The 12,303-nt window shown below is 50.9% G+C and overlaps 1 protein-coding gene across 1 annotated transcript in view; it reads left to right on the forward strand.

Moving 5' to 3' along the window:
* The first annotated feature begins 1,452 nt into the window (after positions 1 to 1,452).
* Positions 1,453 to 12,303, forward strand: part of MAN1C1 (mannosidase alpha class 1C member 1) — a 147,678-nt gene continuing 136,827 nt past the window's right edge. Inside the window, exon 1 of the mRNA XM_065930088.1 lies at positions 1,453 to 2,647. Within this exon, the coding sequence (XP_065786160.1) occupies positions 2,108 to 2,647 (540 nt within the window). The 5' untranslated portion in view covers positions 1,453 to 2,107. The remainder of the gene's footprint in view (positions 2,648 to 12,303) is intronic.

Below are 12,303 nucleotides of genomic sequence, written 5' to 3' on the forward strand. Positions count from 1 at the left end.
GTGTGCAGGGACACACCCACATGTAATCTCCGAGTGCATCTGCATCTAGGCATAGAAGCACACGCGAGCACATAAACACACGCAGGCATCTGGGTACGCATGTCACATGATGTGTGTGGTCTTCTACGCACACGACCAAGGTTCTTTCTCCTTCCTTGCCCTACGCTGCTCCGCTGCGGTTAGCGTCTCTCCCTGCCCCACCCAGGGGCCCCGGCCTGGTTTGGGGCCGTAGGAAAAGGAAGAGAGAGTTGTGGTCTGCCGGTGCGGGGGCGGGGTGGGGGGGCGGCGTCCGGTGGAAACCCTGCTTGAACCCAACCCAACCGTGGCCGCAGCTCCCTAGCCGGGGGCTTCAGCCAGCCCTTCCTCACAGCCGGCCACAGCAGCACCTCCACGGCTCCCGCGGAAGCTCTGGGACCCCCGGGCAAGCCCCCGGCTCCCTGCCAATTCTGGACTGGCACTTGAGGGGGTGAGTGAGGTTACCGAGCGGCCGCCGGAGCCCTAGCAGACCGGCTGGGTCCCCTGCCCGCTCCAGGGGACCAACAACCTGAGCCACGCGGGTGGGGGCAAGAAGCGGGGCGGAGGTGGGGGGTGTCTCGGTTGCTCCCAGTCCGGCGAATGCTGGGCATTAACCAATGGGGGACCGCAGCCCAACGGGGATCCCTGCGAGGCAGCCAATGACCTCGCGCCGCTCTCCACCCCCCGCCCTCGCCAACCCCGCGCAGCTGGACCATTGGTGCTGGTGGGCTGGGGGGGCGTGTGCGCGGCGGCGCCGGCCCTTGGAGGGAGGGGGCGTGGCTTGGAGTCCTGGGCCCTCTCCCGGACTCGGGCTTAGGCCCCAGCACACTCCCCACCCCGGGTCGCCAGGCCAACTGGCCGGGCTGCGGCGCCGCGGCGGCGGCGGACGGCGGGGCGCGCGCAGTGGGCGTGGCCTGAGGGCGTGGCCCGGCGGGAGGCGGGGCCTCGGGCTCTGCCTCCGTGAAAGCCCGAGCTGCGGCGGCCGCGGCGGCGGGGGCGTCCGGGCGGTTTGTGCGCGCGTGTTGGGGCGCAGGCTCGGCGGCGGCGGCGGCTCAGCCTGCGGCGGCGGCGGCCCGTCTGGAGCGGCCGCGGCGAGGAAGCCAGCTGCAGCGGGGGAGGCGCAGCCGGGACTGCGCGCTCCGCGGAGCCGGCGGGCACCGGGAACAGGTGATCCCAGCGGGAACCCGGAGCCCTACCGAGAGTTGGCGGGGCGGGAGCCCACACTCCCGCCCCTCCCACCCTGTCCCCAGCGCAGCTGCAGCCGCCCCCGCCGCGGCTGGTCGCGAACGGCGCTGCGCTCTGGACCTGGCTCAGTCATCCCTCCGCTCCCGGGGTCCCGTCTGAAGCCCCCCCCCCCCACCCTGCCCCGCCTGGCTCAGAAGTGCCTGACCACCACCACCCCCAGCTCCCCGGCGCCCGACCGGCGAAGCAAAGTTGTGAACGTGTCCCGATAGCCAAAGCCCCGGCGCTGTCGCGACCCGGCCGCTCCAGCGCGCTCTCGGAGCGCCACTGACAGCCCGGCCGCTTCGTCCCCCCGCCACCGGGAGTCGACCCCTTCTGGAAACTGCTCCTGAGGCTAAAACTTTGGGCCGGGGTGGTTGGGGGTTGCTGAGGGCGGCTCGGCTCGGGGACGAGGCCTGCGGGCGCCCCTCCGCGCGGACAAGCCTGAGCGCCGCGGACGGCATGTGACGGGCTCCGGCGGCGGCCGCAGCGCGGGAAGGGGCGCGGGCCCCGCGGGCTCCGGCCGCGGCGAGGAGGGGCGGCGCGGCGGTCGGAGGGAAGGCTGCGGCGCGCGGTCGACCCTCGCGGGCCCGGGCCCCGAGCCTTCCTGCCTCGCTCGCCCGGGCCCCGCCGAGGCCGCCGCCGCCGCCGCCGCCGCTCCCCTGTCCCGGCGCGGGAGGACTCTCTCTAAACTCCCTGAACTTCGGGAACAAGCCCCCCAAAGGGCGGAACTCTCAGGGACCCCCACCCCGGGCGGCGCGCCCTCGACGACCTCCCCTCGCCGAGCCCCGCTGCTGACAAGTGCCTGGACTCCGAGGACCTCAGGAGCTCGGCCGGAGCTGAGCGTGCCCCAGCCTCGTGCCCGGTCACGATGCTCGTGAGGAAAGTGCCCGGCTTCGTCCCGGCCTCCCCGTGGGGGCTGCGGCTGCCGCAGAAGTTCGTCTTCCTCCTCTTCCTCTCCGGCCTGGTCACCCTGTGCTTCGGGGCCCTGTTTCTGCTGCCCAACTCGTCTCGCCTCAAGCGCCTCTTCCTGGCCCCTCGGACCCAGCAGCCCAGCCTGGAGGCAGTGGCCCAAGTCGCCAGCCACCCGCGGGTCCGCGGACAGGAGTCACCTCCCAACCCGGCCCCCGCGGCTCCAGCCCCGGGCGAGGATGACCCCGGCAGCCAAGCCAGTTCCCGGCGCAGGAAAGGCTGGCTGCGCCGCACGCACCCCACCGGACCCCGGGAGGAGGCCACGGCGGCCCGGGGCGGCGGCGCCACGGCCCTCAGACCCCAGGAGGGGAGCGTCCCCTCTAGCTTTGACTTCAAGACGTTCCGGAGCCGCCTCCGCCACCCGGTCCTGGGGACTAGGGCCGACAGGAGTAAGGAGCCTCAGAGCCTAGTTCAGACCCAGCGGGAGAAAATCAAGGAGGTAAGGACTCTCCTCCTTCCACAGAATATTTTAAAAGACGCTCTTGTGCTCCCATCCATCCTCACTCACCCCCAGTCACTTCCGGGCTCCCTGACCTACTCGAGGCCCTCCTCCCAAACTTCCCACCTTCACTCCTTCCTGCACACTTTTCTAGTGCTGGGTTCAGTTAACCATCCGCATTCCTGATGGATAGTAGCTAAAGCCCTAGACCAACTTTCCCTCACCCCCAGATTTTGGCCCTTCCTGTCCAGTCCTGAGCCCAGCTGGGCCTTGCTCCCTCCCTTTTGGAGATGCTAATAAGATTTCTGTGGAGTTGCTGCATGCATCCATGTGTGCTCAGTCTCTTCAGGCGTCAACTGTTTACGACCCCATGGACTGTAGCCCACCAGGCTCCTCTGTCCAGGGGAGCCTTGAGGCAAGAATACGGGAGTGGGGTTCATTTAATGGGCACCCTTTCTGTTCGAAGGGGCCAGGGGCCATGTTCTTTCTCACTGTGAGTCCTTAAGTCATGACATCTCCTAAACCCCTTTAGGATCTGCTACCTGGAAATCCAGAATTTGGGGGATACTTCATGTCCTGCAAGTATTTTGTAATCTAGTCAGCAACCCACAAGCCAGAAGATGTCCTACATTCTTGCTAACTGTTTCTATCGAGCTTTGGAACAATTGTACATAATTGCATGTGATACAAGGAGCAGTAATCAATAAGGTAGTGGTAATGATACAGAAGCTCTGAGGTTATTGGCTTAATGAAGCAGGTCTTGGACTGGTTTCCTGTAGGGATTGTACCTGAGAGGGGTTAGATGGATCACTTTGAGTCTGAATCTGAGTCCTAGTTTAAGACACCAAAAGCAAATGCAGCCTCACCATGGCTTGGAGACAGTTGCCAAGCCACCACTGATAACTAAATGTTCTGCTCAACCACTGTTAGAGCTGCCTGCTGTTGGAGCCGCCTGTGTGAGGATTTTGCCCAGCACTGCGGAGGGGGCTGCAGTGACACCCCCGGACCACGAGGGGGCTGTGGGCAAGCAGTGGGCCAGGGTCTCCTCCCTAGAATCGAGAAGATGCTCCCCTGTCCCCGTGGACCCAGAAGGAAAGGACTGCTTCTATCTGGACCTCTTGGTTTGCTGCAGAGCAGTCAGCAAGCCTGCTCTGATTTCCAGGGAGAGCAGGCAGCAAGGGTCAGGACCTGCCCTGCCAAGACCTGCTCAGAGCCAGCGGAGAGCTGAGCTGCCCTCCTCCCCTTGTCCAGTCTACCCTCGCTCCCAGAGTCCACCTCTCCCTTAGTTATCTCTGCTGTTGTTACTCAGCTTTCTATGCTTAGCCCTGTGGAGACTCTATCTTACTGAAGAACTAGCAGTCGCTGGACATTTTGTGATGTCAGGATTGGAAATCACAAAGATTAGTCCTTGCTTCTTGTGTGTGAGTGTGCACTGTTTCCAAATTCTTACTGAAATCCCAAAGATTAATTGAAGCTTGGAACTTGCAGTAGCTGAGAAAGGGGCATCATTTCTCCCCCACTGGTTAAGGAGCTGTGTTGTTGACTACTCACCTGAACCACTCCAGCTCCCTTTCCCAAAACTGCCTCTGAGCACATTAACCCTTTCAGACCTCCTTGGAAGGCAGTGACTCCCAGTGAAATTACATATGAAGTGCATGCGTGCAGTTTTTCATGGGGTGTAGAGCTGCCATTAGGTTTTCAAAAAGATCCGCCAAAGGATTAAGAATTAACTACTGTCCTCTTCGGAAGCAGTGCTTTCTGCATTTGCATCTAAGACTGTGACCCATTTCTGAAAGCCTCTGGTTGGGAGCCGTGGTAGGAAGAGTGGGCTGGCTAATGGGGAACCAAGTTCTGCCCCTCTGTACCAAGAGAACCTCCCTCGAGGGCAAAGGCTGTGGGCAGTGACTTACTGCAGTGTCTGGGGATGGTGGGAGGTGTGGAAATTCTGCTGTGCCGGTGAGTATAAAGTAACACAATGGGTGGAGGTCTGTGTTAGTTGCCAGGTGTCTGGATCTTTCTGTCTGGCGTCTCTGCACACCCCTGGTAGTAGATAGAAGCCTGCTTGTCTGTACCTTTAGTTGTTCGATGCTAAAGGTACAGATTCAAAGAGCCCTCAATTCAAAGAGCCCTCTTTTACTGTCTTGAAGACCTCAAGCTCTTCAGAACAGAGGGGACAGGACTATATATGCTATTATATTTTGAAGCCTATTGTCTCTTCAGGTGTCTTGAGTTTGAATCCCTCCCTTCCCCACCTCCCCAAATAACCCGAAGGGAAAAAAAAATGTGGGCAGTGTCTGGTTTAGCTGTTAACACAGAGTTAACTTCCCTGGTGTCCCACCTGATGAGGAATGCGTTTGACTGTTGCTGGAGGATGTCTTTATTTCCTTCTCATTTAAATTTCTATCTGTGCCAAGCCCAGGGGTAGATCATTTTAGAAAGGTACCTGTTTTCAGAAAAGGGACTGCTGCTTTCCTCCCTGGCTTGTTTATTTCCAGACATGGATTGATTAGACCCCAGGAACAGAGGGGGAGCTAGCATCAGATAAAAAGGGCTCTGTTCTTATAAGATGAGGTTTTTAAAGCAAAAGTAAGCATCAGGAGTGATTCAGAGGGGGTGATAAATGAGAGTGAATGAAGACTGGACATTCAGGCTCTAGATCGATGAAGTATTCTTATGAACATTCTGGTGTGAGAGATAGACATGGACACAAGGTCTCTGCTGATAAGATGGGTTGAGGCTGCCTGTTCTGGTTGTTCACACATCAGGAAACCATCTGTCACTGGGAACCAACGATTTCTCCTCACTTGTAATTTTGGAACCTTGGAGGAGGCGGTGTGGTGAAAAGGGGAACCCAGAGAACATGGATTCAAGTGTCAGCTCAATCACCAACTGTCTGACTTTGGACAAGCCACCTCCTCTCCTTCCTGGACCTTATCTTTCCTTCTGTAAAGTGCGATGAGAGAGAGGAAAAGAGATTGGTCACATAAACTCTTGCTTCCAGATTCGGCCCCTAAGTAGACTGCCAGTCTGGCCGGGGACTCCTTAGCAGTTGGGCTTCTCCCAGCCCTGTTTTCAGCGTGTCTCAGTTCCTTGAAATTAGGGACAGTGTTGTGCTCTTGTTGATGATGGTGATGTGCTCACTGTTGTATCCCTAGCACCACATAGGTAAGTATTCCTGTCACGTGTATTGAACTTTAGAGATGGGACTGAACAGTGACAGATCCTCATCTTGGGTTCATTTTGGGGAGTAAAGGGGTCGGTAAGAATGAGAAACAGCTTGCAGACTGCCTTCCCTTACAGATCTGAGGATAATATGGGAAATTATTGTTGTAATTATGTTAGGGTCATAGGTAGGCTGCTATTCAAGTTCAATAGACCTTTCTCACATATGACAAGAATTGATGCTTTTGAACTGTGGTGTTGGAGAAGACTCTTGAGAGTCACTTGGACTGCAAGGAGATCCAAACCAGTCCCTCCTGAAGGAAATCTGTCCTGAATATTCATTGGAAGGACTGATGCTGAAGCTGAAGCTCCAATACTTTGACCTCCTGATGCAAAGAGCTGACTCTGATGCTGGGAAAGATTGAAGGCAGGAGGAGAAGGGGACGACAGAGGATGAGATGGTTGGATGGCATAACCAACTCGGTGGACATGAGTTTGAGTAAGCTCCAGGAGTTGGTGATGGATAGGGAAGCCTGGCGTGCTGCAGTCCATGGGGTCGCAAAGAGTCAGACATGACTGAGTGACTGAACTGAACTGAACTGAACACATGACAAGAGTTGGGGGTGAATAGCTTGCCAGGCTTACATCCTAATAAAAGGTTTCAGACAGTGTTGAGTCCTACTGATGATGGCTGGTTGCTGATCTAGAGAACCTCAATTGTCCCTCCCAGTAAAGGGGGCTTTTGTTAAAGGGAATTGGACAGTGAGAGCGGGGCTGCCCCTCACCTATATGAAGAATGTGCTCTTATGCACCACTGTATGTCCCAGTCATCTTGAGTGTCTAGCCTGGGTTCAGGCCCTAGCCAAGCCATCAACCCTGACCTCAGGTAAAAATTTCTATCTGTCACTGGGCCTCACTTTTCATGGTAAAATGAAGGGATTGGCATTTAGGGAAGTTTTCTCTCCCATCCGTTCCCACCTGCTTTATTTATGGATATGCCCAAGCACCTAGGATAGGATCTGACATTTTGTTGGAGCCCAGATACTTGAATGAGTGGCTACAGTAAAGATCTTTTAACTAACAGTTAAGGTTCCTGGTGGCAGAGGCCGGGTCTTCTCCCTGAGGGTACCTGGAATTCCAAGAGTTGCAGAGCAGAGACCATAGCAAGGTTTGGGGGGCTCAGCAGCTCTGTGACCCAAGAAGTCTTTTAGAAGTTGCAGTAATCTTCCAAGTACAACTTGAAGGGACTGGGGCAGGGGCAGCCGTGAGTAAAATCTTTCATGCCTGGATAGCAGGCATCTGGAGGATGCCCGAGCTACCCTGGAGTCCTGAGACTTGGCTCAGGCAGGGAGTGCCCCCAGCTCTTGCCTTCCATGCCTGCTGTCTTAAGCCTCCAGGACATTGCTGGTTATGATGTGTGACTATGTCCAGATAAGTCATCTTGGCAGACGATCTTTGCTCCCCACTAATGGGCTGGTTTGTTAGTCACATGTGGTTTCTCTGTGTATCTGATTTATCACTGCTAGTCTCAGGGACAGGTAGGAAAATTAAAAGGCTTTGTGTTCTTTGTAGCATGTGAATCTGAGCCTGCGAGATGTTCAGGATAATTAATAATAGGAACATCTCAGATTTAAATAGCTTTCCTTCGAAGAGCTCTGTTTGAGTTGAAAATCCACTGAAGATTTTTACCCCCTTGTCCTTCAGTTTCTCTCCTGATGTGTTTTCTGCTCTATGATACATTTAATATAGACAAGAAGACTGGCCTATAATAACGGGACAGGTCCCTTGGGAGACCCTCACATTGTATGCCCCATCATACACTTCATCTTTCTTTTTAAGTGCTTCTTAGAACTAAGAGGACTGCAAGTAGAGCAAGCTTAGACCTTGTCCCCACTGGGTCTACAACTTAACCACCACAGGTTGGGTGGGTCTCTACTTTTGTCCTGAACTGCACCATTATTTTGGGGACTTGATGCAGATGTTCCAGAAGAAGTTATTTCTCAGGCCTCACATCTTTAACTCTGTCCTTAGTGTTAGGTTTAGAAACACATAGTGCAATGACTTTTAAAAGTCAGCTGCTTATTTCACACTGTTGTTAGCAGGGGGGCAAGAATATAGATTCCCTGCAGTTTTCAGAGTGACTGATTTATATCCGAGCTCAAGAAATGCCTTTTCTCTAGCTCTCCCCGAAGACTGATCCATTACTCTACCAAAAATAAATATTGTGATATATATCACACATAGTTTGCTCAAAGGGACTTACATCTTTTCTCTTATTGAAAAAAATAAATCAGGCTCGCAGATTGGAAAGCCCCATGCAGGGAAGCTATTTGGTAATCTAGGTGGGCAACCAGCCTATGGGTACTGCCTCTGGCATGGAGAAGATGATTGCCTCTGCATCCTAAGTCAAATCTGCACCAAGGGAGGTGGCGAGGGCTTCAGGAAATTCTCTCCTGCCTTGGTTTCATTGGCCAAGTCAGGAAAGCTTTCACAAGGGCATGATGGGCAGGATTCAAGAGAGAGTGGTGGGCACTTTTTACGTTAACTTTTAAAAGATGTGCCATAAATGGAGCAGGCTTCCCTGATAGCTCAGCTGGTAAAGAATCCGCCTGCAATGCAGGAGACCCCGGTTTGATTTCTGGGTCGGGAAGGTCCCCTGGAGAAGGGATAGGCTACCCACTCCAGTTTTCTGGCCTGGAGAATACCATGGACTGTATGGTCCATGGGGTCGCAAAGAGTCGGACACGACTGAGTGACTTTCACATACATGGAGCAGGAATGAGTGTCCTGAACCAAGAATGATTATTATTCCAGTTCTGTGCAACCGCAGCCCCCGAAAGACCGGGCTCATTGAAACAACAGGCTCTGGTTCTTCATTTTCCACTGTCTCAGCGCCAAGGCCTTATGAACCAGTATTTGCATACTTTTGGGAAAAAAACAGACTTTTTAAGCTCTGAATTCTCATGGCACATGATGGTAAGAAAAAGAAACTGGAGATTCCTTAAGGAGTTCTGAGGACCCAAGGATCCAAGTCCCCCTTTCCCCCCTTCACCCCCACTCAGCTCTGGTGACTGGTTAATAGCCAAGGCAGTATGGTTTTGGTTCTCTTAAATGCAGGGTGTGTCTGAGATAGCTGGAAGTCAGACCTGCTTTTTGGTTTCTCCATCCCCGAAGAAAACTGAAACCATGGAGACCACAGCTATAGGCTGCAGCCCAATGTGGTGGCCCAGTTGTGCGCGTTTCTTCCCTTGAGAAGGCTGTTTTCTAAGATCGGGGTTGAGGTCTCCCCACACTTGACAGGCAGGTGGTCAGAAGAGCCCTTATTCGAAAGAGAGTCTGAGTATGTCTCTTAACTCTGAATTTTCATTAATTAAAAGCTAAGGCTAGGGCGGTTGTCCATCTGTTTTAATGCAGTATTGCAGTGGTACAGAAGAAACTTGGGCATACTGATTAGTGTCCTTAACAGATAAGCAATAATTATACTTTTACCTGACATGTTCTGGGAGTCAGCTGCTCTATAGACGAAACTTCTGGGTAAATAGCTTTCACTGAATAACAACCATTTTCAGTGGCTGATAGGTTTTTCTCCCCTCATTTCACCTCTACTGTGACTTGGGGGTCACCATTAAATCCACTGTGCAATACAGCATGTCCCATTAGGGCCTGATGAATCATTTAGGTAAGACTGTTGGTCTCTCACTGCCTTATTTTTTTTGCAACAACCCTGTGATGCAGGTGGTGGTGGTGGTTTAGTTGCTAAGTCATGTCTGACTCTTTTCCGTCTCAGGATCTAAAGCCCAGCAGGCTCCTCTGTCCTCCACTGTCTCCTGGAGTTTGCTCAGATTCATGTCCATTCAGTCAGTGATGCTATATAACCGTCTTATCCTCTGCCATCCCATTTTCCTTTTGCCTTCAATCTTTCCCAGAATCAGGGTCTTTTCCAATGAGTCAGTTCTTCACATCAGGTGGCCAAAGCATTGTAGCTTCAGCAACAGTCCTTCCAAAGAATATTCAGGGTTGATTTCCTTCAGGATTGACTGGTTCGATCTCCTTGCAGTCCTAGGTACTCTGAAGAGTCTTCTCCAGCACCACAAAAGCATCAACTCTTCAGTGCTCAGCCTTCTTTATGGTCCAACTCTCACGTCCATACATGACTACTGAAAAAACCATAGCTTTGCCTCTATAGACCTCTATAGACTTTTGTTGGCAAAGTGATGTCTCTACTTTTTAATACGCTGTCTAGGTTTGTCATAGCTTTCCTTCCAAGGAGCAAGCATCTTTTACTTTCATGACTGCAGTTACTGTCTGCAGTGATTTTGGAGCCCAAGGAAACTACTTATTTATTTAAGTATAACTTACATATGGAGAAGGCAATGGCAACCCACTCCAGTACTCTTGCCTGGAAAATCCCTTGGACGGAGGAGCCTGGTGGGCTGCAGTCCATGGGGTCTCGAAGAGTCGGACACGACTGAGCGACTTCACTTTCACTTTTCATGTTCATGCATTGGAGAAGGAAATGGCAGCCCACCCCAGTATTCTTGCCTGGAGAATCCCAGGGACGGGGGAGCCTGGTGGGCTGCCGTCTAAGGGGTCGCACAGAGTCGGACACGACTGAAGCGACTTAGCAGCAGCAGCAGCAGCAGCAGCTTACATATAGGCAAATGCACAGATCTTAAATATACAGTTTGCTAAATTTTAACAACTGCAGAAAACCATGTAAACTATACCCCTAGGAAGATATAGAACATTTCCATCACCCAGACAGTTCCATCTGCTCCTTCTCAATCAGTCCCCCATCTTCTATACCCAAACACTGTTTTGATTTGTCGCCAGAGATTAGTCTCACCTGTTCTAGAACTTCAACTAAATGGAGTAGTACAATATATGCCATTCTGTGCAAAACTTTATTTCACTGAGGCTAATGTTTTTGAAACTCGTTCATGTTGTGTGTAGCAGTATTTCGCTTCTTTTTGCTGAGATGTATTCCATTGTGTGAATGTCCCGCAGTTTGTTTATTCATTCACCTGTGGTGGGCCCTTTTGGTTGTTTCCAGTGTTTGGCTATTATTAATAAAGCTGTTATGAACATTTTAGGCACAAGTCTTTATGTAGGTATATTTTTGTTTCTTTTGTGTCAACATCTAGGGATATAATTGTTGGCTCACAGAGTAAATGTATGTTTAACTTTATAGGAAAGTGGAAACACTTTTCCCAAATAGTTAGACCATTATATACTCCTACCAGCAGTGTGTGAGAGTTCTGCATCGTCGCCTACACTTGCTATTGTCCACCTTTTTTGGTTTAGCCATTCTATTTGGTGTATAGTAATATTTAGTTGGAGTTTTAGTTTTTGTTTTCCTGTTAGCTATTGTTATTTAACATCTTTTCATATGTTTATCTGCCATTTCTTTATCTTCCTTTTAAGTGTATGTTCAGATCTTTTGCTCCCCCCCCGACTCCCGCCCCTGAAAATTTTTTTAAAATTTGTACTGTTTATCATCTTCTTACTGAATTTTAGAAATCCTTTGCATAATCTGGATATATGTCATTTGTCAGATGTATATATGCTTAGGCTCCCCAGGCTCAGCAGTAAAGAATCTGCCTGCCAATGCAGGAGATGTAAGTTTGATACCTGGATCAGGAAGATCCCCTGGAACAGGAAATAGCAACCCTCTCCAGTATTTTTGCCTGGGAAATCCCACGGACAGAGGAGCCTTGTGGGCTACAGTCCGTGGGTTTGCAAAAGAATCAGACATGATCGAGTGACTAAGCAATAGCATGTATTCCTATATTCATACTCTATGACTTATTTTTTCATTTTCTTGATGTGTCATTCAGAGAGCAGAAGTTTTAAATTTTGATGAAATCTGGCGTATCAATGTTTTTCTTTTATGGTGGTACTATTGTGTGGATTAAAAATTTTATTTTGTTTACCCAAAGATCATGAAGATAGTCTCCTTTTAATTCTAAGCAGCTTAATCATTTTAGTTTTTACATTTGGGTCTTTCATATACTTCAAATTAACTCTTGTATATGGTTGAGGTTCTTTATTTCCATTTAAATGTCTAGTTGTTTAGTCCCATTTGTTGAAAAAGCTTTCTCTTCCCCTTGGAATTGCTTTGATACCGTGTTAGATTAATTTATCATAAGTATGTGGTTCTGTTTCTGGACTCTTCTGTTCTATTGATTTGTCTTTATGCCAATTTATACTATCTTTTTTTGAGTGTGATTGGCTTTAAGCAAAACATCTTGCTTTTGTTTCCTGGAATTTTGGGGGCTTTTTTTTTTTTAAGTTTTTTTTTTTTTTTTTTTAAGTATAGTTATTTACAGTGCTGCATTAGTTTCAGTTGTAAAGTGATTCAGTTTTTTATATATCTTTGTTTTCAGTTTCTTTTCTGTTACAGATTGTTATATTGAATATAGTTCGCTGTGCTATACAGTAGGTCCTTGTCATTTCATACGATACTGATGCTGTGTGATTTCTCCATCTTTGAA

Source organism: Muntiacus reevesi, chromosome 3, assembly GCF_963930625.1.
Source record: "Muntiacus reevesi chromosome 3, mMunRee1.1, whole genome shotgun sequence".
NCBI lineage: Eukaryota > Metazoa > Chordata > Mammalia > Artiodactyla > Cervidae > Muntiacus > Muntiacus reevesi.